This window comes from Esox lucius, chromosome 13 (assembly GCF_011004845.1).
Source record: "Esox lucius isolate fEsoLuc1 chromosome 13, fEsoLuc1.pri, whole genome shotgun sequence".
NCBI lineage: Eukaryota > Metazoa > Chordata > Actinopteri > Esociformes > Esocidae > Esox > Esox lucius.
In genome coordinates this window covers 13,924,681-13,951,654 of record NC_047581.1, presented here as the reverse complement: position 1 = coordinate 13,951,654, position 26,974 = coordinate 13,924,681, and the positions used below count along the sequence as shown (strand labels likewise).

Below are 26,974 nucleotides of genomic sequence, written 5' to 3'. Positions count from 1 at the left end.
AGGTTAGGAGAAATAACAGAGCAGGTTTGGAGAAATAACAGAGCAGGTTAGGAAAACAAACAGAGCAGGTTTGGAGAAATAACAGAGCAGGTTAGGAGAACAAACAGAGCAGGTTAGGAGAACTAACAGGGCGGGTAAGAGAACAGAGCAGATTAGGAGAACAAACTGTAATGAGTAGGGCAGGTTGTTTATCGTGTTGTCCTGACCTCTTGTGGTCCTTGTGTGATGTTGTCTTGTCCATACCCTAGTTAATTAGGTTGATGTCTAACACTCCCAGCTGTCTTGTGTTAGTCTTGTTATTTAGTTCGCTCTCTTCATGTGTGTTGTGTGGATCATTATTTCATGACACTGAGTTTTTACTATTGTATTAACTGTGTTGAAAGTTGTATGCATAAGACACAGTTTTGCACACTTTTATTTCTATCAGTTAATAGTTATAGTTTTCCGTTTGTTGTTTGGTTTTGCTTTCATTTTTCAATAAACCCACGAATGTGAGACATGCCTGCGCCTGGTTCCTATCCTGCACTCCACAACCGTCGTGACACTAACAGGGCGGGTCAGCAGAACCAACAGGGCGGGTCAGCAGAACTAACACGGCGGGTCAGGAGAATAAAATGTGGAAAAAACAGATCCAGAGTATTAGAGTATTGTAAGGTAAAAATGTTTGAGTAGAATAGATGTGATAAAATGTATTCGCTATTCCTTGACTGGTTTAATCAATCAATCAATCAATCAATCAAATTTTATTTGTAAAGCGCCTTACAACAGCCAAAAGGTGCACAAGGCGCTTTCCATTAAAAGCTTCAGTAGACAACAGAATATAAAAAATATTAAAACATATAAAAATATAAGATAAATAAAGAAAATGTATATATACATGGTTTAAAAGTTGATTGTAGCCAGAGATAAATAGCTTTATACTGACCGTGGATCATTCAAGCTTTGGCCCATGGATGATGGATCTGGTGACCATTCTTAACACCTTCCAAATGTTTGTTTGTGATTAAAAGCAGACCTTGACAAAGGACTTCTGAGTGAGTCTGTCTTACATTGCAGTCTTACACACTGGTACACATTTATATAATGTGTGGGTATACTGTATATTTCATATCCAAACATTTTCAATAGATTAATTCCAGGAGGCTGGTCTCTATCAGTGAATAGGTGTCAATGTCTTCACAGCAGTATAAACAATTACCCAGGATAGAGTGGCTGAGTGAATGTGGTCTTGGTCATTGTGTCAGATACTCTGTAGGATACCATATTGTTCTGAAATCCAAGTGTATTACCACTCTAGTAGACTGGGGGATAGGGACATCCAGTCATATTAGGGACATATCAGTCAATATTATGCCAAAAATGATTATTATTATTATAATGCAGGTAGATGTAGAGCGGTATAACACTCAGGACAGACAATTATAACCTTGCAAACACTATCACTTCCTTTCCCGCCGATCCCTTTATACAATATGAGAAGGCTTCACCGATCCCCTTCCTGCTTCGGTCTACCTCCCAGTAGCAGGCCCCAGAAAGACCCTCTTAACACAAAACCCAGTAGAAGTAGGAGGTAAATACGTATGAATGGTAAATTATAAAATAAAGATTTGGAGGTGATCAGTAACTCATCACAAGGTACAGGTTGACAACCGTTTGTATTTTGTATTTTCTTCTTCGCCAATTCTACTTTAATATTTTACACGCGCTATTGTAAACTTTCTAATTATTAAATACAGTTATTTCAGTTATATTAAAATGACGAAGTTTCATGAATCCCAGTATTGGTGCCGGATTTGCCTGCACTCGCGAGACGTCGGAAAGTGGAGGCAGAAAGATTTTTGGAAGAGGCTGTCACGAACGCAGGCCATAGCGTGGCACACCATTATTAAGCCAGCACAGTAGATGGCAGCATCAATAAATTCCTCATAGAAGGTTGTCTGTCTGGCAGTCACACTAGAGTCAGACACTTTGGAAGTAGCAAAGTGGGTGTGGTTAAATCAGAGGGCATCGTTAAGAGATTTACAGGTTTCTTTTTTCTGGCTAAAATTTGTTTCGGTTTTATTCAACAGTGAGGTGTTTATGTAGATACGTAGTGAAGTATAATATAACGTTTTATTATTTTTTTATCAAGTAACATACTGTCATTCTACACGTTTTGTTCTCGTTACCAGCGATTTAGCTAATCTAGTCAATCGTAGCCACACTAGCTATTCCTTTAGCAAGCTAACCAGAAGCAGCAGTAGTAGATTTGCAGCTCACTCTGTCCTTTTTTACGTCGCCATGGCGGATGTTGACAAACTCAATATAGACAGTATCATCCAGCGTCTTTTAGAAGGTAAGGCAAATAAGCAACACCTATCCTGGTAGCGTATTATTGTGATATATTCACTTTGTTAACATATTGGTGTGTAGCTGTACAATAACTAGCTGCTGCCCTCGTAGTACTTGTTAACGCGCCTTACAGTAGATGCTAGATAGTTAGCGTAGCTCTTGACGCAGGCAGGCTTGCCTTTTGGTTGCCGTTATGTAGCTAAATTAGCTAACTAGATAACGTTAGTAGCCTCCCTAGGTTTTTTTGCCAAATAGCTAGGTAACGCTGTATGTTATTGCCTATATATCGCTAGCTATCTTTGTTAACGTATCAGGGTAGCTAATAGTTAATTAGCAGTAGTGTTTACTTGTCGATGTGTTCAGTCAACGTAACAACATTAGTTAGCTACTGTAGCTATTGTACTTAACAGGGCACTGTCCCAGTTATCTGACTTAGAAAATAAATAACGAGATATCTCATCATGGGCACCCCCAAGACAGAACATGAACTCGATAAAGTGGCTGTGAGTAGGACAGTCGATACACAGTATTTGCTTGTAGATTCATAGGCTGTTTCTGTTTTTTAGTTAGAGGAGCAAAGCCAGGTAAAAATGTGCAGCTCCAGGAGAATGAGATCCGAGGATTGTGCCTCAAGTCTAGGGAGATCTTTCTAAGCCAACCTATTCTTCTGGAACTTGAAGCCCCCCTCAAGATCTGTGGTCAGTAACCATCATTGCTATTTGGTGAAAGTGTTCTGTCCATTTAAACCCAAAGAGGGATGTTTACAACTTGAAGTTGAAATTGTTTGCTTTCTGTAGGTGACATCCATGGGCAATACTATGACTTATTAAGGCTGTTTGAGTACGGGGGCTTCCCTCCTGAGAGCAACTACCTATTTCTGGGGGACTATGTGGACAGAGGGAAGCAGTCTCTGGAGACCATCTGCCTGCTTCTGGCCTACAAAATAAAATACCCAGAGAACTTCTTTCTGCTGAGGGGAAATCATGAGTGTGCCTCCATCAACAGAATATATGGATTCTATGATGAATGTGAGTTTTCTGTAATGGCATATATAAATTGCATTAATATTATGTGGTGACTGTACTAATCATGACCTTTCATTCTCTGACCGAGTACTGCATTTCTCTATATTTATATCATTTTGTCATATGCATTGCCTAACCCTGATTGCCATCCTAACTTTCTTTTTATTTTTCTAGGTAAAAGAAGGTACAATATCAAGCTTTGGAAAACCTTTACAGATTGTTTTAACTGCCTCCCAATTGCTGCCATTGTTGATGAAAAGATTTTCTGTTGCCATGGAGGTAGGTTGCGTTTGTAGTGGTCCTGAAACCTAAGAGCCACTAAGACATTGCTGCGATGTAGGGCTGCACATTTAATCTGAATATAATCGAAATTGCGATATTGACATGTGCAACATCCAAATCACCAACATAGGCGATTTTTCAGCTCCAAAAAAGGTGAATGATATGCACTTCACGTAAGGCAACGGGCATGCATTGTACATCCGTAATAGTTTTTCTTGTGATTATTTAAATACCTGGACTCATTTTGTTAAAATACTTCATGGTTTTTCAATGTTAGTTTGAGTTAACACTGCAACTACTAGCGAAGACGTCCGCTTCAAGTTAGCGAGTGGCACCAAGATATTGGCCCACAACCAACAGCATGGTTATTAAAAGTTTTGGATTCAATGTTGGTGCTTACAAACTTAATATGGGATAAAATATGCCTCAAGAGAAAGTGGGACAAAATACACCTAGAGAAATATTGCCTAACCAGCAATGGCAACGGCACAAACATAGCAAATGCTGCAAACGCCATTAAATGAGCGGTTAAATGAGTAGTTTGACACTTAATACCTTCAAATTGGTATTAAGTGTAAAATGGAAAACACTGATCTTTAACTCGATTTTTATTCAGTTTAATAGCACATTATGTAAGCTATGTCCTCTATTTTTAAGTGAGATTATCTACACCCATTATTACACCCATGTTTGAAAATTGCAAATCATAACCTTAATTGCAATATGTGTCATAGAAATTGCGATTCAACATTTTATCCAAATCGTGCAGCCCCCCTGTGATGTTGATATTACATTTTATTTTTATTCCAGTTGTTCTTCCTTTCATTGGTATCAACCCAGATGTTCTTATTGGTATTGGTCTTAAAGGTTTTCGTCTGTGTTGATCTCCCGTGTCTTTCAGGGTTATCACCTGACCTCCAGTCCATGGAACAAATTAGGCGCGTCATGAGGCCCACCGATGTCCCTGACCAGGGCCTCTTGTGTGACCTGCTCTGGTCTGATCCGGACAAAGATGTCCTCGGCTGGGGTGAGAATGACAGGGGTGTCTCGTTCACCTTTGGGTCCGAAGTGGTGGCAAAGTTCCTGCACAAACATGACCTGGATCTGATCTGTCGTGCCCATCAGGTATGTCTACATACTAGGGCTATAACGGCACACGTATTCGTACCATACGGTACAGGATGTTTGGTTCGTTAAGCCTTGTGATTTAAAAGAATATAGTCTAGTTTGAACCACACCCGTTACTTTTTTGAGTGCGAAACTAACACTCTAAACTCAAGAGTTGCTAAGTTATGTCTCCAAGATCCGTCTCTGGGGGGAAACTGAGTTTAGAGTGTTAGTTTTGCACTCAAAAAAGTAACGTGTGTGTGTGTGTGTGTGTGTGTGCTTAAAACTAGACTATTCATTCGGATCACAAGGCATACCGAAATGAACGTCCTGTACCGTAAGGATGTCTACCGTTACAGCCCTACTACATGCAGTGTTTATCGGTCAGGTGTTGAATTGATTATTTTACCCCAAAAGTAATCACTTTCCTTTTTGCAGGTTGTTGAGGATGGCTACGAGTTCTTTGCAAAGCGACAGCTTGTGACTTTATTCTCAGCACCCAACTACTGTGGGGAGTTTGACAACGCTGGTGCCATGATGAGTGTAGATGAGACCCTCATGTGTTCTTTTCAGGTGAGTGGTAATTCATCGTGATTAACGTCCATTGACTTTTCACAGGGATGTAGTTGTCAGTAATTACTTGTACTGTATTAGTACTGAAACTGCAAACTCTTAATTCTATGGCAATTAAACAAAATAGGTAATTCTCTTTGTTCCTCATGGCAGTCATTGACTGCAAACAGAATGTTTCATTATGCGTGATAATATCAAACATACTGTTACAGGGAGACACAGGGCTGGTGTTTACTCATACAAAGAACATTTAGAATTTACTCATACAAAGAATGTTCGCAAATACAAAAGTTGCTATTTATCAATTGCTCGTAAGCTTGATTCACACACACCTGTAAGTACTTAATAAATCTGACACATTCTAAAACGCTGTGCTAGTGTACGTTAAGTCTCATTTACATAGTAGTTTCTGATGGTCATACTGAGGACCCTATCCCAGACCTTGAAGGAATACCACACACACCAACTGATGACAAGTCAAGCTTTATTTTCACAACCATATTCAGACATGGACCACATGTAAATACATTTGCTTGACAATAAATACAACAAATAAACAGGACAAAATAAATAGAAACCGAAATCTACTAATAAGCCAAGCGTTGCTATCATCAGAAAAATCTGCACGCTCATTGAAAACACACTCCCTGCTTAATGCAGCTTGTGTCAGATTATCGATGCACCGATACCGGTATCTGGTACAGAATATAGAACTCAGATTGATAGAGCAGGAAGACCGAGATGCCAGCAATGACACAAGTAAAGCAGAGTGCAAGCTCTGCTCTCTTAAATTGTCAAGAGGAGGAAAGGGAAAACACTATCTTAACACAAGCAATTTGATTAAACGTCTTTAGACACAACACAACACAGCGCAGAGTTCAAAGAGTATGTTAATGCTAGCAGCGAAGAACCACAAAAACAGGTATCTTTGCAGCAAACACTAGAAAAACTAAATAAAATGTCCAGAGACAGACAAAAAAAAAATGAAAGAGCAGAGGCTCTTGCTGAGTTCATTGCACTTGATGACCAGCCTTTGTCGGTTGTTGATAAGGTGGGATTTTGATGGTAATAGTAATTTTTCTGGGAGAATACTGCCTTATTAAAGCAGCACTAGTTAGCATTTATTCAGTAAAATAACAATTACAGCATTTTGCAATTACTCACTGGTCAGAAAGCAGTTCCGCACCAATGCCGATAGAGAATGAAGTTCAGAAGAATTATAATATGAAAAATAGAATTACCTGTTCCAAAATACAGAGCTAACTATGAGTTTGATGTTATACTTAGCCTTGCTAATTTTAACTTGGTTGCTAGCTATAGAGATTTAGTTGAAGTATTTTTTGCTTCTTTGAAGTTTTCTTAGTGTATGCTGTAATAGACCAGGGAGGAATTGGCAGTTTGTCACCCTGGTCTCTTGCTGCTCCCAATTGCTAACTAATGCTGTATCAGCCAAATCTCCAATGTTAGCGGATGAAGTAGGTACTGTTGAGTGTATAGTAAGCTAGTATGCCAGTTTTGGGACCGGTTGGGATACACTAACTTGTCAAAATTGCGACTCAACATTAGATCATTTTGTCACGCTTTAACATCACGCCAAGATTTAATATTTAGCTAGACACCACTAAGCATTGTGGTGTTTTAAATGTATATTTTCTAGATTAACTACTCTACGTCACCCTTATTCCACCACTTGAAATGACCTCACACATGATTTGTGTGTACTTACAACCCCATTTCCAGAAAATGTGGGATGCTGTGTAAAATGCTAACAAAAACAGTGCCATAATGTGCAAATCATTTATCCTTATATTTAATTGAAAATAGTACAAAGAAAACATATCAAATGTTGAAACTGAGAAATGTTATTGTTTTGGGGAAAATACATGCCCACAGCAAAGTTGGGACAGGGGCATGTTTACCACTGTGTTGCATCACTTCTTTCGGAATGGAATGTTGTCCCATTCTTGCTTGACATAAGATTGCAGCTGCTCAACAGTTCGGGGTCTCTTTTGCGGTATTTTTCATTTCATAATGCGCCAATAGTTTTCAATAGGTGACAGATCTGGACTGCAGGCAGGCCAGTTTAGCACCTGGACTCTTACTGTAGAGCCATGCTGTAATGATACGTGCCGAATGTGGTTTGGCATTGTCCTGCTGAAATAAGCAAGGCCTTCCCTGAAAAAGTCGTAATCTGGATGGCAACATATGTTGCTCCACAACCAGTATATATTGTTCAGCATTAATGGTGCCTTCATAGAAGTGCAAGTCACCCATGCTATGTGCACTAATGCACCCCCATACCATCATGGATGCTGGCTTTTGCACTATGCATAGATAACAACATGCCGGATGGTCCCTCTCCACTTTTGCCTGGAGGACGCGGTGTCCATGATTCCCGAGCAGAATTTCATTTTGATTTGTCAGACCACAGAACAGTTTTCCACTTTGCCTCTGTCCATCTAAAATTAGCTCAGGCCCAGGGAATATGCTGGTGTTTCTGGATGTTGTTTATGTATGGTTTCTTCTGTGCATGGTAGAGTTTTAACTTGCATTTGTTGATGCAGCGAAGTACTGTGTTCACAGACGATGGTTTTGAGAAGTGTTCCTGAGCCCATGCAGTGTCCACTAAAGAATTGTCTGTATTTAATGTAGTGCCGTCTGAGGGCCCGAAGATCATGGCCATCCAATATTGGTTTTCACCCTTGTCTCTTGCATACAAAGATTTCTCCAGATTCTCTGAATCTTTTTGTTATTTTGTACCACAGATGAGATCCCCAAACTCTTTGCAATTTTATGTTGTGATACATTATTCCTGAATTGTGACACTGTTTGCCTGCGCTGTCTTTCAGAATGGTGAACTCCTCCTTTCTGACAGGCCCATCCTCTCTGGAATGATATTTTAATACTCAATCATGTTACTGAGCTATTGCCAATTTACTTAATTAGTTGTTAGTTAGCATTACACGTTTCCAGTCTTCTGATGCATCTGTCCCGGCTTTTTAAAAACATGTCGCTGGCATCACATTCAAAGTGAGCATGTATTTTCCAAGTAACAATAACATTTCTCAGTTTCAACATATTTGATATGTTGTCTTGGTACTATTTTGAATATATTATTTAAATGATTGGCATATCATTGCATTCTGTTTTTCTTTACATTTTACTCAGCGTCGCAACTTTTTTGGAAACGGTTGTAAACCAGGCCCCTGGAATGATGTTATTTAGACACTCATCCAGACCTACACCACATAAATGTTGTGGCATGCAGTTCATGAATGAAAATCCACAATAGTCACTGATTTAAAGCTGTTCTGCATGGAGGAGTGATATGAAAATCCTCCATGGCGCTCTGAGGGACTGATCAATAGTTACAGGAAGTGTTTGCTTTGCAGTCATTTCTGCTAAATGTGGCGAAACTTGTTTTTGACTGTTAAACATGCAACTCAACTAGACCGGGTTACTGTGTGCACGAGTGTTGTAAAATAAATATAGACAGTATATAGACAAATATAGACAGTAACTGAACATGTTTATCTCCAAGTCAAATATGCAAGTAACCTATCTGAATAACTGTGAATATTTCATGTATGTTTCATTCTGTCCCTAAATGTAAATAGTTGAATGTCATTTGATTTTGCGCTTTGGCCTGAATGTAATTTTGTCTGGCACGGATAGATGGAATGATCATTGAGATGTAATAACATTGTCATAACTATGAAAAAACAAAGTCAGAAGGGGCAAATCATTTTTCACAACAGTGTAGGTTTTGTTCTTAACCTGAATCTATTATCTATCATCTATAAATAGTAACAAGTACTTTGCCTTGTATCTTATTTGTAAAATGTTGGTATCATGAAAAGAATATTAAATAAGCACATTTTATGGTACTAAAGTTGTCATTTTTTCGGAAGGGTGTGTCTGTGGCCTGTGGCAGGGAAGCTCCGCCCATACTGAATACCCTCCCCTCTTCCAATTGGTTCCTCGAAGCTTGCGGCGCATGGTTTCTTAGTCATTAAGCACTGACTTTATTTCCTTGAAGAAGATTTTAAAACTATGTCCATATCTAATGATTTTATCATGTATAAAATAGTGAAAATCCCATTATATCTTGCTTTTTTACTGTAAAAACATATATTGAGGGTGATTTGATGATATATATAAAAAGGTCATTAAACTGAGTAATCTTACTTAACTCAGTGATGGAATTCTAACTGATTGACAAAGTCGATATGAAAGTCTGAATTAATATGGTATGATTTTAACCATACTTGTTATTTTCTTTGTTTGCGGAACTAAAATTCTAAACTCTGTTCCCCCCCCCCCCGAGATGGATCTTGGAGCCCTAACTTAGCCACTGAAGTAGCCTAGCATATGTGATGCAGCTTCATAAATTCAGATGATTGAAAGCAAACGACAAGCCATACCTTTACGTGCCTTCTTTTGTTCAGGGAATTATGGCCAATTAGCCATTGTTTACAAGTTTATAACTTCATAATAAATTAAAAGAAATTGTTTTTCATGTCTTCCCAAAGGAACCCCTAATAACCATTGTTTTATAGACCTTCCTAACCATGCAAAGGGGAAGCGAATAGTTCAGTAGTATACACTAGTATTATATTAGGAAAAGTCGCTGACATAGGCTGGCAATGTAAATACAATGATTTGACTCATTTCGGCGGCTGCTGTGACCCGTTAGAACAAGGTAGTCCAAAAGACCGATAGGAAGGAAAGAATTGGAAGAGTATTTTATATTGACAGAGCTTCCCTGGACGGAACGACCCTGGGTGGGAGCGTCTCTCCTGCGGACCACAGATTGCTTTTTTTTTTTTCTTTTTCGTGCCTTGATACAAAAAAGGAAACACTTTGTGCCCTTGCCAGTTTGCATTCCTGTAGTTCTGTAGTCAGTTAAGTTTTTTTCAGGTCTGACCTTGTAATTATGTAAGTAAACACTTGCAATGAGCAAAAGGAAATATGACTATTATTCATTCCACTTACAGATTTTGAAGCCAGCCGAAAAGAAGAAGCCAAATGGCAGCCGTCCAGTCACACCCCCACGGAACATGGTCACCAAGCAAGGCAAGAAATAAGGAGGCATGACTGGACTCATGTCCGGCTCCCTGTTCGGTTTTTGTCTTTTGCATCAGAAGGGTTGGTTGCCCTTTGAGCTGCCAATGCTGAAAAAGATATCCACTCCAACCTAAAGAAAGCAAAATGTTGTGTAGTTTTGTCCACAAAGGTAAATGGAAATGTCACCATGAAAACCTCAGGTGTTTTGCACTCCATTGCAACTAGTCTTTGCCACATATGACTGTTCAATTAGGAACAATGTAACTATGGCTGATAATGCACAGAAATGCCTTGTTTGAAGCTGTGCACAGATTTCCCCTGATTTTCTGCATTTCATGTCTCATCAATTTGTCATCACCTGGCACTGTCAATAATGAAATTAATGGTTCTTAAACAGCTAAGAAAGATACTTTTCTCCTGTATAACTTTATCATAGGACTTTGAATCCACTGAATCTTTATCATAGGACTTTGAATCCACAGTATGCGTCTGCATTCTCACCGTTTTTAAAACATGTGTGCTGAATTAAATGAAATAAAGCGTTCTTGTACAGTTGTCTAAATCTTTCTAATAAACTTTAACACATTTTAGGGGGAAATTGGCATTTCATTTGATTTATTGGTAACATGCAATTTTGTCAATTATGAGTATTAAATGATATCCTCCCGTGATTTAATTATTCCATTACACTGTGTTTTTGTTGATATGAAAATGAGGTTTGTTCTATTCAGAGAGCCAAAGTCACAAATGTTTCAAACTTGCAAATGCTTTTTTTCCTCCAGGTTATTTTAAATCTCGCAGACACCTATTGTTAACAAAACATGCGATCATATCAGGGTAACTTGATCTACAAACGATAACTGAGCCGTTATCATTGATTCAAGGTTATTTCTCAATCAGTCGTTGGACGTTTGCGGTTTTCATCCTCGAGCAAACTGAAATTGTAGAAATAGGCGAGGTTTATCAGTCTAGGACTAGATAGTGAAGTAAGTACATGGTCATCACTGCCAGAAGGGGGTGCCAAATCACATACAGAATTATCATTGCCCTTGCTTAACGAGAGATTGGTTTTGAAATATATATCTGAGCAGAACTGTATCTGTGAAATCCGACACCTACGAGATCCGTGAGTTTTTGAAAAATCGTTACCTAATTCGAGGGGTATCTGAGGACTAAAATATACCAGAGATCAGGGCTGGCTCCAGGCATAAGCAACATAAACGGCCACTTAACGCCCCCGACCGCTAGGGGGCCTCTGACTGCTAGAGAGCCCCCAACCAATAGATGAGAGGAGGCCCCAAATCAATTTTGCTTAGAGCCCCCAAATGGCTAGAACGGGCACTGTCAGAGATGAGGTTTAATCGGATCTAGATTGTCAGATATAGGATATGTCAGACTTAAATGTATCCCCAAGACAGAAAATGCTTACTGTATTTCCACGCATGCAAGTCATTTTATTGTTTAGAGGCAGTATCCTACACAGTGCCCCTTTAACTTGTCTAGCAGTGAACGTTCACCTTTCACATGCATTGTTGTTTGAGTTCGGCCCGTCAAATACATAGGCCTAACTTTATAGCATAATCCTATCTCTAAAACATTGAGACAATGGTCTGTGTTGTAAGAACGCACGCATTTGTCTCCAAAATGCGCTCTCAGTCTTCCGCTACTTGTACGCTTTAGCTATTGGCAACCTATCGCTATTTGTTGCATGGCCTGTGCTCAATGTAGATCTATAAAATTGCATGTGGGATGTCCTGTAGCAGTCTACAATACTTGCATGAACTGCTGTTCAGAACTGCGGAACTTTTGAAAACATTTTGTTTGTTAATTCTTACAGAGAAAGCCAGCGGTGTTTGATAGCCTAACATTGCATCGCGAATAATATCTATCCAATTAATTTACAACAGCCCTACCACCAAGCCTCCAAACATCTGGTCTCAATTGAAATCGTTATGAAATAATTACTTTAAACGCGGAAAATAAATACATCAGAAAAAAAAATTCAGTAGAAAAGACACGCGGAGAAGATAGATTAAAACTCAAATAGCCAGAACCGACTGCAAATGTGCATTACATTATATGTATTATTGTCAGGATATTTTCTGCTAATTATATAATTTGTGAAAGACTACGTTTGGTATTTCACATATCAGAACGATCCGAACCTCAATAGCCTATATAAAGTTGTATCCCACATATAATCGGATTTCAGTTATATCGGTCAAAACATCTACCTTACAGACATCATGCTTTTCCAAAGTATTTATTTCAGAATTCATACATTTTTTTTTATAAGTTTGTTAATCGAAACCAGAAAAGTAATAGATGATTTGTAGGTTCTGAACCAATGCCCTTATTAGGAAACTCCACTTGCATAATAATGTGACGTCAACTCAGTCACAAGACCAAGGTGAAGATCACTCAGGCCCGCTGCAGTGACGTTTCACAAATAGTATAAGTTGTTCTCACAGGCACCATACGATGGTGATGAACTTGAAACATATCTGGGACTCTGGATGTGTGATATCCTTCGAAACGCGGAGCTGTTGGCGCTATTAACAACGCGAAAACCTCTTTGAGAGGCTACCTTATCGCCTGACGAGCGGCTTTGTCTGCAGTGTGTGGCTTATGTTTTTGTAAGGCTAGCTAGTTACCTAATCCAAGCAGTACTGTAACGAGAACGCTAAAGAGGCAATATTGTGTAGTTACATTGTAGCTACGCTAGCTAGGTTGCTAGCTGGGCACTTTAGTGGGAGCTGGTGTGTAGGTGATGTTCTCCGTACTTTCGTACGGTAGACTGGTTGCCAGAGCTGTCATCGGCGGACTCTCTCAAACAGACAGCCGCGACTACAGCCTGGTAACAGCGAGTTGCGGTTTTGGGAAGGATTTTCGCAAGGGTATCTTGAAGAAAGGCATGTGTTACGGCGACGACGCTTGCTTTATTGCCCGACATAGGTCTGCAGATGTTTTGGGTGAGTAACATGAACACATTTGTAGGAAGAAAATTCATACACGTCATTGATCATAATTCGTGATGATATAACCTGCCAGGTTGTTTAGCTAGCTGGTTAGCGTAGCTACGTTAGATAATAGGCCTACGGTACTGACACTTCACGTTAGCTAGTAGTAGTGTTACATTCGGTCAAAAATAAGGGGCGAGGTCTTTTTGATGGTCTAATGTAATAACAGATGCCCGATTTTTAGAACTACAATTAACTTTATTGTTGAGTTTTAAGCCAAGGAAACGGTAAATTAATCTATGATCATTTGACAGCCCAGCACATGCTTCTAGGCGTAGCTCTGTTGACCTTTTTGAGCCATACTAGACATTAAGTTGTCCTAGACTAGAGGTCAGACCTGCCTGTAGTTGCTCATTATTGGTACTTTTATGGTTATGGCAGAACATGACTGCGAATTTCAGGCGGTTGAATAGCGGTTGTTAGTTAACGCTTTAAAACGTTTCTTATGCTCCGAAGTCACGGAACAACTTCTCAGGGTCTGCGGAGTCCTGGACTATAGTTGGTGTCGGCAAACCGAGTAGTTAGGCATCTGGGTAAAAGTTCAGAGATTTGGGTTTCTTTGGTAGACAACTGCAGCTTTTAACTTAACAATGTGGTTTTAAGCTTCCCTTTGAACTTGCATTTTCAGAATCTCTCTTCAGTATATTCTATATGACGCTAATTACCTCAACCTTTTGTTTTGGCCCAAATCAGGGACGTCTCTTAAGATTCATGGTTGGCTAAATGTATACCTGTCACAGTTTGTTAGACACTGATTTAATTACTTAAATTCTATCCAAATAAAAAAATAATGTCCACTATCCCCATCCATCCAACACCAACAAAAGGCACAAAAAGTTGTTGTACTATGTAGCCAAAATACTTGTAAACTATAGTTTATAGTAAATTAGCATCTACATACATATTTATGTTTCTAAACACGATTTTCCTGAATAATTTCAAAATATTTAGTCATTAGCCTATTAATCTAGGAATTAAGTTATTAACATGTTTTATTATACATTATTTTTTTTAAATAAAAGAAGCATTTAATGACCGTATCTCCCTTCCTCTGAACAGAATATGTTGAAATACGTTGACTTCAATCCCAAACAAACAAGTTTCTGTGAAACATGCACGATTTTGTAACTGTGTTCTGTTGAAACCAAAGAATTGAACATAAGTAATCTCGCAGAACCTTTTTTATCGGCATATCCAACAGCAATTTACAAATACATCTTTTTGTACCAAGCAATCATTTGATCAAGTCATCAACGTTAATGATTCTTATTAGCGACATATAAATGTTAGCTAGTATGTCATTTAATTATCATTTCGGAACTTTCTGTGGAAGTATTAATATCAGGTAGTTGGTTAGCGACATGGCTAAACAATACGACCACCACAGTATTTTCTGGATGGGCCTAAGCCCCCCTAAAATAGGCCTAGTGATGTCCATGGCCCAAATAACCCATAATTATTTTAAAAATATGTAATAACTTCTGTTGGAAATGCTTTTTCAAAATTAGAGAAATGTACCTTATCTAAATTAATGTACAGACAACCTGCTGAATTTAAGCATATTATTGTGAGATTAATAACAAGGATTCATTAGAAGCAGCAAGTGAAGTAATAGCCCATCCATTTGCCCAGTTTTGATCAGGGGTCTGATTCCTTCTGATTGAGCATCAAACCATTTTAAGGCCATTAAAGGCCACCTAAGCTCTGGGGTTCAGTTTTCAGAGTCACTGGCTTGGAGCCGACGTGAAATGCAAGTTGCCTACTTGCCCACTTTAACTGAACAGAACCTGCCGTGCAGGATTAATTAATCATTTGAACATTTTAAGATCAAATTTGATCTCATGCACTTTCATGAATGAGGGCCGTTGTGTGAATATGAAACTACTTTGTTAGTTAGGAGGGTAGTATATAGCAGAATTCTAGCTTTGGACAAATCCCTAGGTTTATGCAATAATTGTGAATTGTCATTGTTGGTTGGGTAGAAAAGTGTAGCAGAATGTTTAACTGACCTGTATTTGCAATACTGTCACCGTTCAGGACTCAACCAAACCAGTATCTTCTAAAACATCTGTTCAGTTGCAGGTGGTTTCAGTAATACCCATGAAGATTTATGCCCTGCAAGGTGTTTTTTTGCAGTACATGTCTAGTATTTGCCAGCATTTTCGCAAATGTGTTGGTGTTAAACAGGATGACCCTTTCCGGCTACATGAGAACAGCATAACTGCAACTCCAAGATGTAATTGGTAAAAGATGCTGGCAAATTTGAGAAGTTCGCTTTGAGGTCACTTCTTGCATCATACTAACATGGATTTATGTCTTTCTGAATTATGTTCTGGAACCTTTTGCAACTAAACATAGACATTTGACGAAATCCTGGATGAAGACAAGTTATCTCCATAAAACGTTTAGTTGAATTCTTTCCTGCTACATACATATTCTTGTATGGAGAATTCACATTGAGGTTGCTACTAACCTGTGATCTTTACAACACTTCGATTGCATGTATGTTTTGTATGTTGTCAATGCCCATTTTGTTTGCAGGTAGTTGAATTTAGGAAATTCTCTGCTAATAGAAAATATTGTTTTTGCACAGTGAAATAATCCAACATTGTATACAGTTGTGCTCATAAGTTTGAATGCCCTGGCAGAAATTGTGAATTTTTGATTTTGAAAATATGACTGAGCATGCAAAAAAACTTTTATTCAAGGAGAGTCATCATATGAAGCCAATTGTTATCACATAGTTGTTTGGCTCCTTTTAAAATCATAAAAGAAATCACCTAAATGACCCTGATAAAAAGTTTGCATACCCCTTATTACAGACACACACATGGGAGAAAATGGCAATTCTAGGTGAATTTCCCACACCTGTGGCTTTTTATATAGCAATTAGTATCTGTGTATAAATTGTCAATGAGTTTCTTAGCTCTCATGTGGATGCACTGAGCAGGCTAGATACTGAGCCATGGGAGCAGAAAATAACTGACCTGTGTAACAAGGTAATGGAACTTTATAAAGATGGAAAAGGATATAAAAAGATATCCAAAGCTTTGCAAATGGCAGTCAGTACTGTTCAATCACTAATTAAGAAGTGGAAAATTCGGGGGTCTCTTGATACCAAGCCAAGGTCAGGTAGATTAAGACAGATTTCAGCCAAAACTGCCAGTAGAATGTTTTGGGATTAAAAGAAAAACACACAGGTATCCTCTGGAAATAAAGGCTGCTCTGGAAAAACACTGTGTGGTTGTTTCAAAGAGCACACTACGACGATACTTGAAATAAAATGAGCTGCATGGTTGAAAGAAAAATCTTTACCGCACCAGTGCCACAAAAAAGCCTGGTTACAATATGCCCGACAACACCTTGACATGCATCACAGCTTCTGGCACACTGTAATTTGGAGTGATGACACCAAAATAGCTTTATGGTCATAACCACAAGTGCTATGTTTGGCGAGGCATCAACAAGATCTATAGTGAAAAGAATCTTGGCACGGGAATCTTGTGAGAATTGACGGCAAGATGAATGCAGCATGTTATCAGAAAATACTGGAAGACAATTTGCATTCTTCTGCATGAAAGCTGCGCATGGGACGCTCTTGGACTTTCCAGCACGACAATGACCCTAAGCACAAGGCCAAGTTGACCTTCCAGTGTTTACAGCAGAAAAAGGTAAAGATTCTGGAGTGGCCATCAGTCTCCTGACCTTAATATCATCAAACCACTCTGGGGAGATCTCAAACATGCGGTTCATGCAAGACGACCAGAGACTTTGCATTATCTGGAGGTATTTTGCCAAGACGAATGGGCAGCTATAACACCTGCAAGAATTCGGGGCCTCATAGACAACTATTACAAAAGACTGCACGCTGTCATTGATGCTAAAGGGGGCAATACACAGTATTAAGAACTCAGGGTATGCAGACTTTTGAACAGGGGTCATAATTTCTTTTTTTTTGTTGCCATGTTTAATAGGAATCCTATAAGCAATAAAAAAATTGCCTGCTCGCTCATGTTTTCTTTAATAATGGTACATATATTACCAATTCTCCAAGGGTATGCAAACCTTTGAGCACAACTGTATGCCACCATCTTGTCTATTTTAAATCTTCTGTGATCGAGACAGGTGTCATCACGTGTTGTTTTTGGATGGACACCCATCTGCCTCACTCAGTGAGAGGATTTGAAATATACAGTACCAGATGGTGACGTAGGCTACACATTGTTGCATTAAATGGTGAAAAATCTGTATTTCAATAAGTGTTTTTTGTCATTAACAAAAGGTCTTTATTCAACTAGGTTAGTTGAACATTCTCCTATGCATTGTGCTATGCCATTACACTCGACATCTGTATGGAAAGATATGGAAACACACATTTTCAAAGCTCAAGGGCAGCTATAGCCTAACCACAAACCTGGTTATGTGTGTATAAATAAATATATTTAGAAATTGAGGATTTATTATCTGTTTTTAGGAGTCCAGTCTATGTCTGCTTGGTAGAGAGTGAGGGACCTTGTATGGTCACAGTGAGAGTTGATTGTTGGGTCTGGGAAGCAGCTGGACATAATTGCCTTTCTAGGGAAAGCTTGGAATGCCAACTGCTTTACTGATAGGAAGTGTGCCATTTCAATCACAGTAGAAAACAAATGGTTCAGGTTTTTATGCGGTGTGATAATGTGACCACAAACTTGTGTAAGGGCATATTTATGATGTATAATGTCACTAGAAAAATCCAGATACCAGACTACGCAGATAGTCTTAATTCTAGTTTTCCATAGCTATTAGTCAGATATGTTTGTGCTAGACTCTACAAATCATCAAAGGAGATTATTCAAGGAAATGAACCTGTTTGCTGTGGATAAGGGTGCATGTTAAATGATGTAAATATAAAATAATTCTTTCCTATCCAGTGTTGTGCTCTTTTGAGGCTGTCTGTGCTTTTCTTTAGGCGTGGCAGATGGAGTTGGTGGTTGGAGAGACTACGGTGTGGACCCATCACAGTTTTCAGGGACCCTGATGAAAACCTGTGAGCGGCTGGTAAAGGAGGGACGCTTTGTTCCAAGCAACCCTGTTGGGGTCCTCACAACCAGCTACTACGAACTTCTACAAAACAAAGTACCTCTGCTAGGTGAGAAAAGGCAATCCTGGAGGATTGTTGTTATGTGAACCTGAAAGCTGGTGCAAAAATAACTCAATGTCAGGCAAATGCTTAATGTATTGCTGATGTATAGGTCAATCACATGCCGATGCCAATCTATTTATTTAAAATGTTTCTACAAATAAGGGTTTTTGAGGGGGCGGTAGTGCAGAGTTGCCATTTATGCTATATATTTTTTTAAATATAAATCAAAACAGGGTTTTACAACAATCGTGCAGCTTAAAAAAAACCTGTACGTCAACAACTTTGACTCGTGTTTCACATCAGATTGGTTCTTCCAATCGGCCATTAGGACGTGAGATCTGTTGATGGCCTGTTTTAAGAAAATTGTCCAATTCTGTTCGCTGGCTGGTCAATCGGTGCATCACTTTCGAATGCAGTCTTAAAGCAATTTCTCGGTTGACTTTTCAGTTTTGATGGTTAGGGAAAGCTATGTTGTGGTATTTGAATAGGATATTTACAACATGAGTCAGACCTGCTGCGTGCCGTGTGCTAACCCTACTACTTTCAACTGGACTCCAGATATGACTTCATTGCTTTCCTAGAACGGCTCATGGAGAAACGTGTGGGAGAAAAACCAAGTTTGAGGAGTAAAGAGCCCTCTCTTTGCCCTCTGTATTCTTCCATGCCATCCTGCATGTCAGTAGTGTATTTTTCCATTGCTGAGGAGTACAGTTGTGAGGCCAGCAGTAATTGTGTTTCTATGGGAAAAAAGAAACAACAAGGGGAGGGAATGTAGGAAAAGCGTGAGGGGGTTCTAGGGAGCTCCCATGGAACATTCTAGTGGTCTAGATGACTCATACGCAGGGCGTGGCTGCAGGCAGAGCCATGTTTCCTTTTTCTCAATCCAAAACTACTCATCGTAAAAAGTATCGAAATGTCTGTCTCTTCTTTGCCGACAATCAGCTGAAGTATGATATAATGCAACCAAAAAAATAATAATACACCACTCATAGATAATCTCAACAACAAACGTATCGATTCTACAACTTTCCCATTTACAGATGGTGTGACCTATATTTGTCCTCTCGGGTTTTTTCTCCAGGCAGCAGCACGGCTTGTATTGTGGTTCTGGACCGGCAGAGCCACAGGCTGCACACCGCCAACCTGGGAGACTCCGGCTTCCTGGTGGTACGGGGAGGAGAGGTGGTGCACCGCTCAGACGAACAACAGCACTACTTCAACACCCCCTTCCAGCTCTCCATCGCACCGCCTGAGGCGGAGGGGGCGGTGCTCAGTGACAGGTCAGTTCTGTGGTTGTCTAGCACCTCTTGGTTGGTTCTGTTTTACGGTTTGTCCAGGGTCGCTGTAGCGGCAGGGCTAGGGCCAGTACTGATCGGCTCAGGCCCTGTGCTGTCCTCGTTGCGTCGGCGTGCCAGCAGCAGGAGGGCTGTGGATTCCATTGCGGCGAGCATTGGATCCCTGCCAGTCTCAGCCAGGTCAAAGTCTCATTACACACAGAGGTGGACTAAGGGCCCTCCTGGTACTGGCAGCCAATGCCCGGTCTACTGTCTTCCTCATCCCTATGATCTATGACCGGGAGATTAATTGAACAAATCTCAAATGGTTTTCTCGAAATTATCAGTGCTGTTTATGTATCTGATATGAAGTGTCGGCTTACTGGTAGAATATGCCTGATTACATGACCTCATGGTGTCGGTCTTTACTTGGTTTTAATCAGTGCATATATGTTTTCAGACCCTTTCACTTTCTAAAATGTTTGTGTTATAGACTTACTTACTCACTTTATTACATTTGTTTTTCCTCCATCTACACACTACCTGAAAATGACAAAGCAAATACACATTTTTGTAAATTATTGCCAATTTATTGAAAATGAAATATCAAATGTATATAGGTCCTTTGACATGACATTCCAAATTGCATCCGGTGTCCTTTCAACATCTTTTATGTCTTTAGAACTTGATTCAATTGATTGGACATGATTTAGAAAGATACACACCTGTCTAAGGAAATCCTTGTTGAAAACCCGATCCAGAGTACACATGACCTCAGACTCGGGTGAAAATCTTTTAGCACTGCAAGGACACCAAGTGTCAAGCCAAGACTGGAGTGGCTTTGTCACATATCTGTGAGTCGCCCAGCCAAAGCCCAGATTTGAACCCTATTGAACATCTGTGGGGAGACTTCCATCCAATCTGCCAGAGCTTGAGGGGATCTAGAAGAATGGGTGAAATTGCCCAAATACAGGTGTGTAAAGCTGGTGGAGGCATACCTGAGAAGACTCAAAGCTGGGATTGCTCCTAATGGTGTTTCAAAAACTACTGAATAAAGCATCTGAATACTTCTGTATGAGATGTTTTTATTTTCAATGAATTGAGAAAAATATCTGAACATGTTTTTGCTTTGTCATTATGGGATATTGTGCGTATAGATTGACTTTTATTTTTTTAATTTTTTTAAAGGAAATCCATAACAAAACAAAATGTGGATAAAGTGAATGGATCTGAATCTGTCTGAAGCCACTGTTGTATAACAATTTATAGTCTTTCCAAATACGTGGCCTTTTTGACCCAGCCTTGTCAAATATTGTTCGGAAACATCTTAGTATAATCCTTCCATGGGGCTGCAGCATTTCTCTCCACTGATATTCTCATATCTCTCAGGGTCTTAAGCATTGTAGGTCAGTTCACCGTATGTTCTTTGTTTTATTTAGAGCTAAATTATTTTGTAATTTGGAGACAAAGCTTTGATGTGATATAAGACTGCAGATGGAATGGCGGCTGGGTTACAAATGGGTTGTATAAAATCCACGACTGTTGCAGAGAACTAAGGCTGCTTTCCAAGAAGTGAACTTGACACTGAACTTGGCTCTGACCTGTGTTCCACACAGGCGCATCACCATGACAGCAGTTTTAGTGGGGGTGGTTTCCAAACTCAAGAACTGACCATTCATAAAATTATTTTCTTCACTGAAATCATTTGCTATTTCTCACTAGCAGCATTTGACTGGTAAAACAATGGTCATTGTAATGTAGAACTACAATGCATTGTGTTCATTTTACCTTTACTAGAGGATTAGAAAGACCGATTAAACTAGGCTCAGGCTGGACACACTTCCTTCCTGGAAGGGCAATTGGCTATAGTTTGGTTAAGCACCTCCTTAACTTTGCTGAAATAGGGACTGTATCAATATATTTAACTATTGCCCTGCAATTTCACTCCGTGTTGATATACCCTTGAAAAAACACCATGTCTCACTGTCTCATCAGTCCTGACGCTGCAGATAGTTCGTCCTTTGACGTCCAGTTGGGGGACATCATTCTCACAGCCACGGACGGCCTTTTCGACAACATGCCAGACTACATGATACTACAGGAGTTAAAAAAACTCAAGGTACACCCTCATGTTACAGCCTACTGTGCCAACACAGGTACAGTCTGCATAGTATTGAAGTGAAGGAACATGACATTCCAAATATGCTTACTGTGTGTGTGTGTGTGTGTGTGTGTGTGTGTGTGTGTGTGTGTGTGTGTGTGTGTGTGTGTGTGTGTGTGTGTGTGTGTGTGTGTGTGTGTGTGTGTGTGTGTGTGTGTGTGTGTGTGTGTGTGTGTGTGTGTGTGTGTGTGTGTGTGTGTGTGTGTGTGTGTGTGTGCGCGTGCGCGTGCGCGCGCGCGCACAGAACACCAATTATGAGAGCATCCAGCAGACGGCCAGGAGCATTGCAGAACACGCCCACGTTCTGGCATACGACCCCAACTACATGTCACCTTTTGCGCAGTTTGCCTGTGACAATGGACTGAATGTAAGAGGTAAGGATCCTTTGTGACTTGACGCAAGTGGAAATTGGAGATGAAGCCATGGCAGTCCCCATTTCAAGGTCCACTCTCTTCCCTCTCTGTATGCTTGTGCATTGGCCCTCATTCATGAAATGTGCGTATGATCAAATTTGATCTTAAAATTATAATTCGATCACTTCACTGACAGAACTGGTATTTATCAATATTATCTTTCTTGTATCCTTACGATCAAACTCACGTCTGGTCGGAGGATGTGTAAACCAACACCAAGAAGTAAGATAATGCTTGATTCGCAAGAAGACCATTATCACAAAAAACAACAATTGTAACAACCCTCAGTAACAACCACAATTATAATAATAGATCATATAAAATTAGATGAGGAATATAATGTACAATGAACCACAATATTAAATATTGTATCACTATTGTTGGCTATCATTGTAGTCTTACCACTTTTTCAGCATTTTCTCCTATTTCTGCATTTTCTCCGTTTCATAAATGGTCGTTATAATTTTGGTGGCTGGCATCTTTATTAGCTAACAGGTCTTAAGTTGACTAGTGAGAGGATAAATAAACCAGTGTTTCTGGGTAGAGCAGCAGAGCTTGCTCTTTTAAAGGACTTCCGGTACCTTCACACTATTCGCGATGACTCAAATCATTTCAATGATGGGAAGCGTGGCGAGTGGCTTGCTAAAGAGATGCAAACAAAAAATGTAGCGTGGAGCTTACCTGCTGTTATGACTCTAGGTCGCCCACAAGTATGTTACAAGCGAAGCACTCTGAGCGATTCTAGCGTTGGCTATCCGAGATTTCGCAAACCGTGTTGATTGTACGGTGTGTGGCGAAAGTGTTCCGTAACTGCGCTGATATTGTCACGGATGGTTTATTAGCCGTTTCAGGCTAACATTTATTTGGAAATCTGTTAATTCATAAATTGCTGATCGCCACACCAGGATAAATTACGCGTGTGTCTTAGGTAAATACTTGATTCTGATTAAAAAAAAATATATAAAGCCTTTATTAGAATATTATGGCAATAAAAAGCACAAAATGTTGCGGGGCACAAAATAAATATGGTGTACAGGTGATTTAAATCAAACGAAAAAAGAGGGAGTGGACAACATAATTCAATCAACAGTTCAGAGAGAATATTATCGTGCTACCGCCAATAACTATACCAGAATAAAATATTGCGTAATGTATTACAAGTAAATCTCAAATTAATTAAACATACATGGCTCCTAGATGAAATCATGAATTAAATGTACAGAGGAATATCTAGACAATGCATAATGATGGAGAGATTGATAAAAAATATATATATACGCGCGCGCGCACACTACAGAAATGGGGTAAAATCTATTTCTTCGTTGAGCCCAGGAGGAGCAGTATCTTATTTCCTATTAAATATTGCATATTTAGGCTCCCCTCTTACCTCCCATCGAGCAGAATCAAAGTGTTGTCCAACTACATTAGGACAGTTGTCCAGATAATTATTATACTAATAACTCAAACTATGTAGGACTAAAATAGGTGACAAAATTAAAACCGCTGAACAAGCACTAATTATATTTGAAATGTAGCTACATATACCTACACTGTAAATGTATGATGTATCACATTTAAAAGTGCAACTATTGCTATGGACTTGGATATTGCCCATCCTTAGTATCCAGGCTGAGAGGGCCATCAGGGAGAATTACACCCTTAGAGGAATAAGAAATGATCACTTCCTGATTAACTATATTGTTTTTCCTTTTGCTCTTGGTGCAGAGAACATCAGTATAGGCCATGTTTGGAAACATTCATTCATCCTCCTGACTGCATCTTTTTCATCCCCCACAGGAGGAAAGCCAGATGACATTACAGTGTTGCTGTCAATAGTGGCAGAGTACACAGACTAGAGAGGGCGTATGGAGGCAAGGAGGTGAACAAGGATAGTGAGTCTCTTTGCCATCTGCCTCTTGAAGACATTGGACTGCTTTGGTCCCTGCTGGCAGGGATTAAGGACTGATGCTGGTGAACCTACCTCCTGCCCTCTTTGAGACTATCATTCCTCCAGGACTCAATCAGGCCCAACACTGACAATATATGCACTGACTTCATCAGAGTTCATCTTTAACAGCCTGAAGACACGGATGACTAAAGCAGAGGGCTAAAGTAGACATCTATGCTACCTGATGCAAATTATCTTGGAAATGTTACAGTTGTTACTGGCCTAATCCCCGTTGAGCAGCTATAGGATGTAGGCGTGTTGACGATGAAGCACTGAATCTCACATTAAAGGGATAAGTCTGTTATTTTCAGGTTTGGGCTTGGAGCCTAGCTCAGGAGGTAGACATTTAGAAAAGGGCTCCGTAGCAGCCAGTCAAAAGATGATTGAAAATCGGCGTATCATACCAGTTGGCATTAATCATAGAAACTGAGGTGATTCGAGGCTGAAAGTAGCATGATGAAATCAAGTTTGAGTAATAAGGCCATAAAAACTTGGGCTACACAAATGCATTTAAAAATAATAATTGAAGGGCAAGCATTTTTTATGCGGGCTTAAGGGCATGCATCAATGTGATATAAATGGATGAACTGTTTTGGTATTTTTTTGGGAAAGAGAATGTGATATTTTAAGTTTTGACTGATTTAATGGGTTTTATGAAGACAATGTTCAGTAGCTGCATACTTGGCAATATCTCAACATGTTCGGTTATACACTCTAAGTTAAACATCTCTACGGATTAAAATGAGCCAAGACTGTATTATTTTGATCTGTAGCAGTCATTTCTAATGCTTTCTCAGTTGAGGTCATAGGTTGGTGGCGGGTGTAGGTGACGTAACCACGTCTCATCAATATAAGGAGCATGTGCACTGTCCATAATTAATCTTATTCCAATCTGTCGCCGTTCTCCACAGATTCTGGCCTTGTCCTAAGGATGGGGATTTATTTTCGTATTTTTGACAACTTGATGTCTGTTTAATCTGGCCTCTCACCCCAGGCTTTGTTGCAATGGGTGTGACTGCGAGTGATGTGGAAGGTTAGTGTGTGTGATAGAGTAACCTCTATCCTGTTGTGTGTCTGATGCTCATGTTGTATAAATGCAGAATGGATGGACTTTTATGTAGACTATACAGCTTTCTTCAGTATCCTCTGGCATGCAATGGATATCAACCATTCACGCACAAGGTTAAAGGAAGCATATCTGAAAGCACACAAATGGATGTTGGTCAGGTGACAAAGCAAGTTATAAAACAAAATGCTTAATTGGGGTGGGGTAGGTGTAGTCACCTGGAAGTACCAGTTTGGCTTCTGAATAACTTCACAATCAGCATTTAATCTCTTCTCGTCTGTTACCTGTGTGAAGCTCCAGTGGCACATCTAATGAACTTGTCAGTCAGGTCACTTTAATTCAGAATTGCAGGTTCCCTTTTGCTCACTCAGTATGATACTGTTTGACACTTGAACAACCTGAATTCACGAAACATTTTAAAGAACCCCACCTTGAAAAAAGGCCAAGTGAAAAGTGAAGCCAATTTAGGTTTAGGATTATCACTTAACCAACTGAGGAATAAAGTGTGCAAGACATTTCTATTCATGAAGGCATGGACCAGTGTTTCACAGGTCCTTGTTAAAATCGAACATTGTAATGTCATTGTTCATTGGTCATTACCAGTTGACATGGGTAAAGGTTAGCTGTGGTCCTCATTGAACTATGGGTCTTGGCATGCCCTCATAGTAGACTATATATTGTGGTTACAAAACACTGTGCCAATGTTACAAGCAATTTGTCAAGGTTGTTATCCTACTGGCTTCAAGAGGAAAAATAAAGTTGACAATGTTAGCTACCCAGACGACACATTAGTTACCCATTTCAGTTGCCTGTGTCTTGGGGTCAAGTTGGTGACTTGCGTCTGCTTGTTAGCCAATGTACCTTCAGCTTTAATAGTAAACAATGTGACGTCCAGATGGTTCAACATTACAAGCCATTTATTCTTTGCTTCTGGGTGCTCGTTTTTATCTAGGATTTTTAAAAGCATGACTGTGTGAATTATGGTGTTTTAGTGACATTCTTTAGTTTCACATCTACACAAAAGAAAAATGTAGTTAGTCCCATTGTTTTGATATAAGATTACAGAAATGTTCTAGATGCACAAAGCTTATTTCTCTCGTGAAAATGAATAGATTAGGGCCTTTTAGAATTTTTCAGTCAACAAATTTGACCTTTTAACTCTAAACATTTTAATGTGTTTAATATTTTCCTTTGATGCAGTACCCTCTGTCAGTACATTGCTAGTGTGCAGACATTTTTTAAGAATAACATTTTCTTTTAACATTTTCGATGTCGATATATACATTGTGGAGCTCATGTGCCTTGTATCAGATGTTATTGATACTGGCAACATTTGATCCTGTTTTTCTCTTTCAGCTACAGAGCAAAGGGTGAAAACTGACAAATAGCCATATGACTCACACATACTATTTCCTATTATGCCCCACTGTCTTCATAACCTTTATCTTTTTAGAGATTCTTTTCCCTTTTTAAAACGTGTTTAATGCCTTTTGCCATCAGACATTTGAGGGATCAAGCACTTTGTTTTTAAAAGGGCTGAGAAAGCATGAGAAACTGTTAGAATCCCTATAAAAATGTTCTGTCT

At 39.4% G+C, this 26,974-nt stretch overlaps 2 protein-coding genes across 4 annotated transcripts; both read left to right on the top strand.

The window, feature by feature from the left end:
• The first annotated feature begins 1,900 nt into the window (after nt 1–1,900).
• Nucleotides 1,901–10,983, top strand: ppp1cc (protein phosphatase 1, catalytic subunit, gamma isozyme). Its single transcript, XM_010876283.5, has 7 exons — nt 1,901–2,335; nt 2,898–3,029; nt 3,129–3,359; nt 3,531–3,635; nt 4,540–4,763; nt 5,184–5,318; nt 10,316–10,983. The coding sequence occupies exons 1-7, from the start codon at nt 2,281–2,283 to the stop codon at nt 10,403–10,405; spliced, it is 972 nt and encodes a 323-aa protein (XP_010874585.1). The 5' UTR covers nt 1,901–2,280; the 3' UTR covers nt 10,406–10,983.
• A 1,832-nt stretch (nt 10,984–12,815) lies between these two features.
• Nucleotides 12,816–26,316, top strand: pptc7a (protein phosphatase targeting COQ7 a). 3 transcript variants are annotated; one of them, XM_020052761.2, is made up of 7 exons: nt 13,265–13,357; nt 15,593–15,641; nt 18,354–18,533; nt 19,609–19,807; nt 21,797–21,920; nt 22,207–22,336; nt 24,173–26,316. In XM_020052761.2, exons 1-7 carry the CDS (start codon nt 13,349–13,351, stop codon nt 24,229–24,231), a joined length of 750 nt encoding a protein of 249 aa, XP_019908320.1. In that variant the 5' UTR covers nt 13,265–13,348; the 3' UTR covers nt 24,232–26,316. The 3 variants fall into 3 exon arrangements, with proteins under 3 accessions (XP_010874583.1, XP_019908320.1, XP_010874584.2); XM_010876282.3 differs by having other exon boundaries at nt 15,482–15,641; XM_010876281.3 differs by lacking the exon at nt 15,593–15,641 and having other exon boundaries at nt 12,816–13,357.
• Nucleotides 26,317–26,974: the final 658 nt, after the last annotated feature.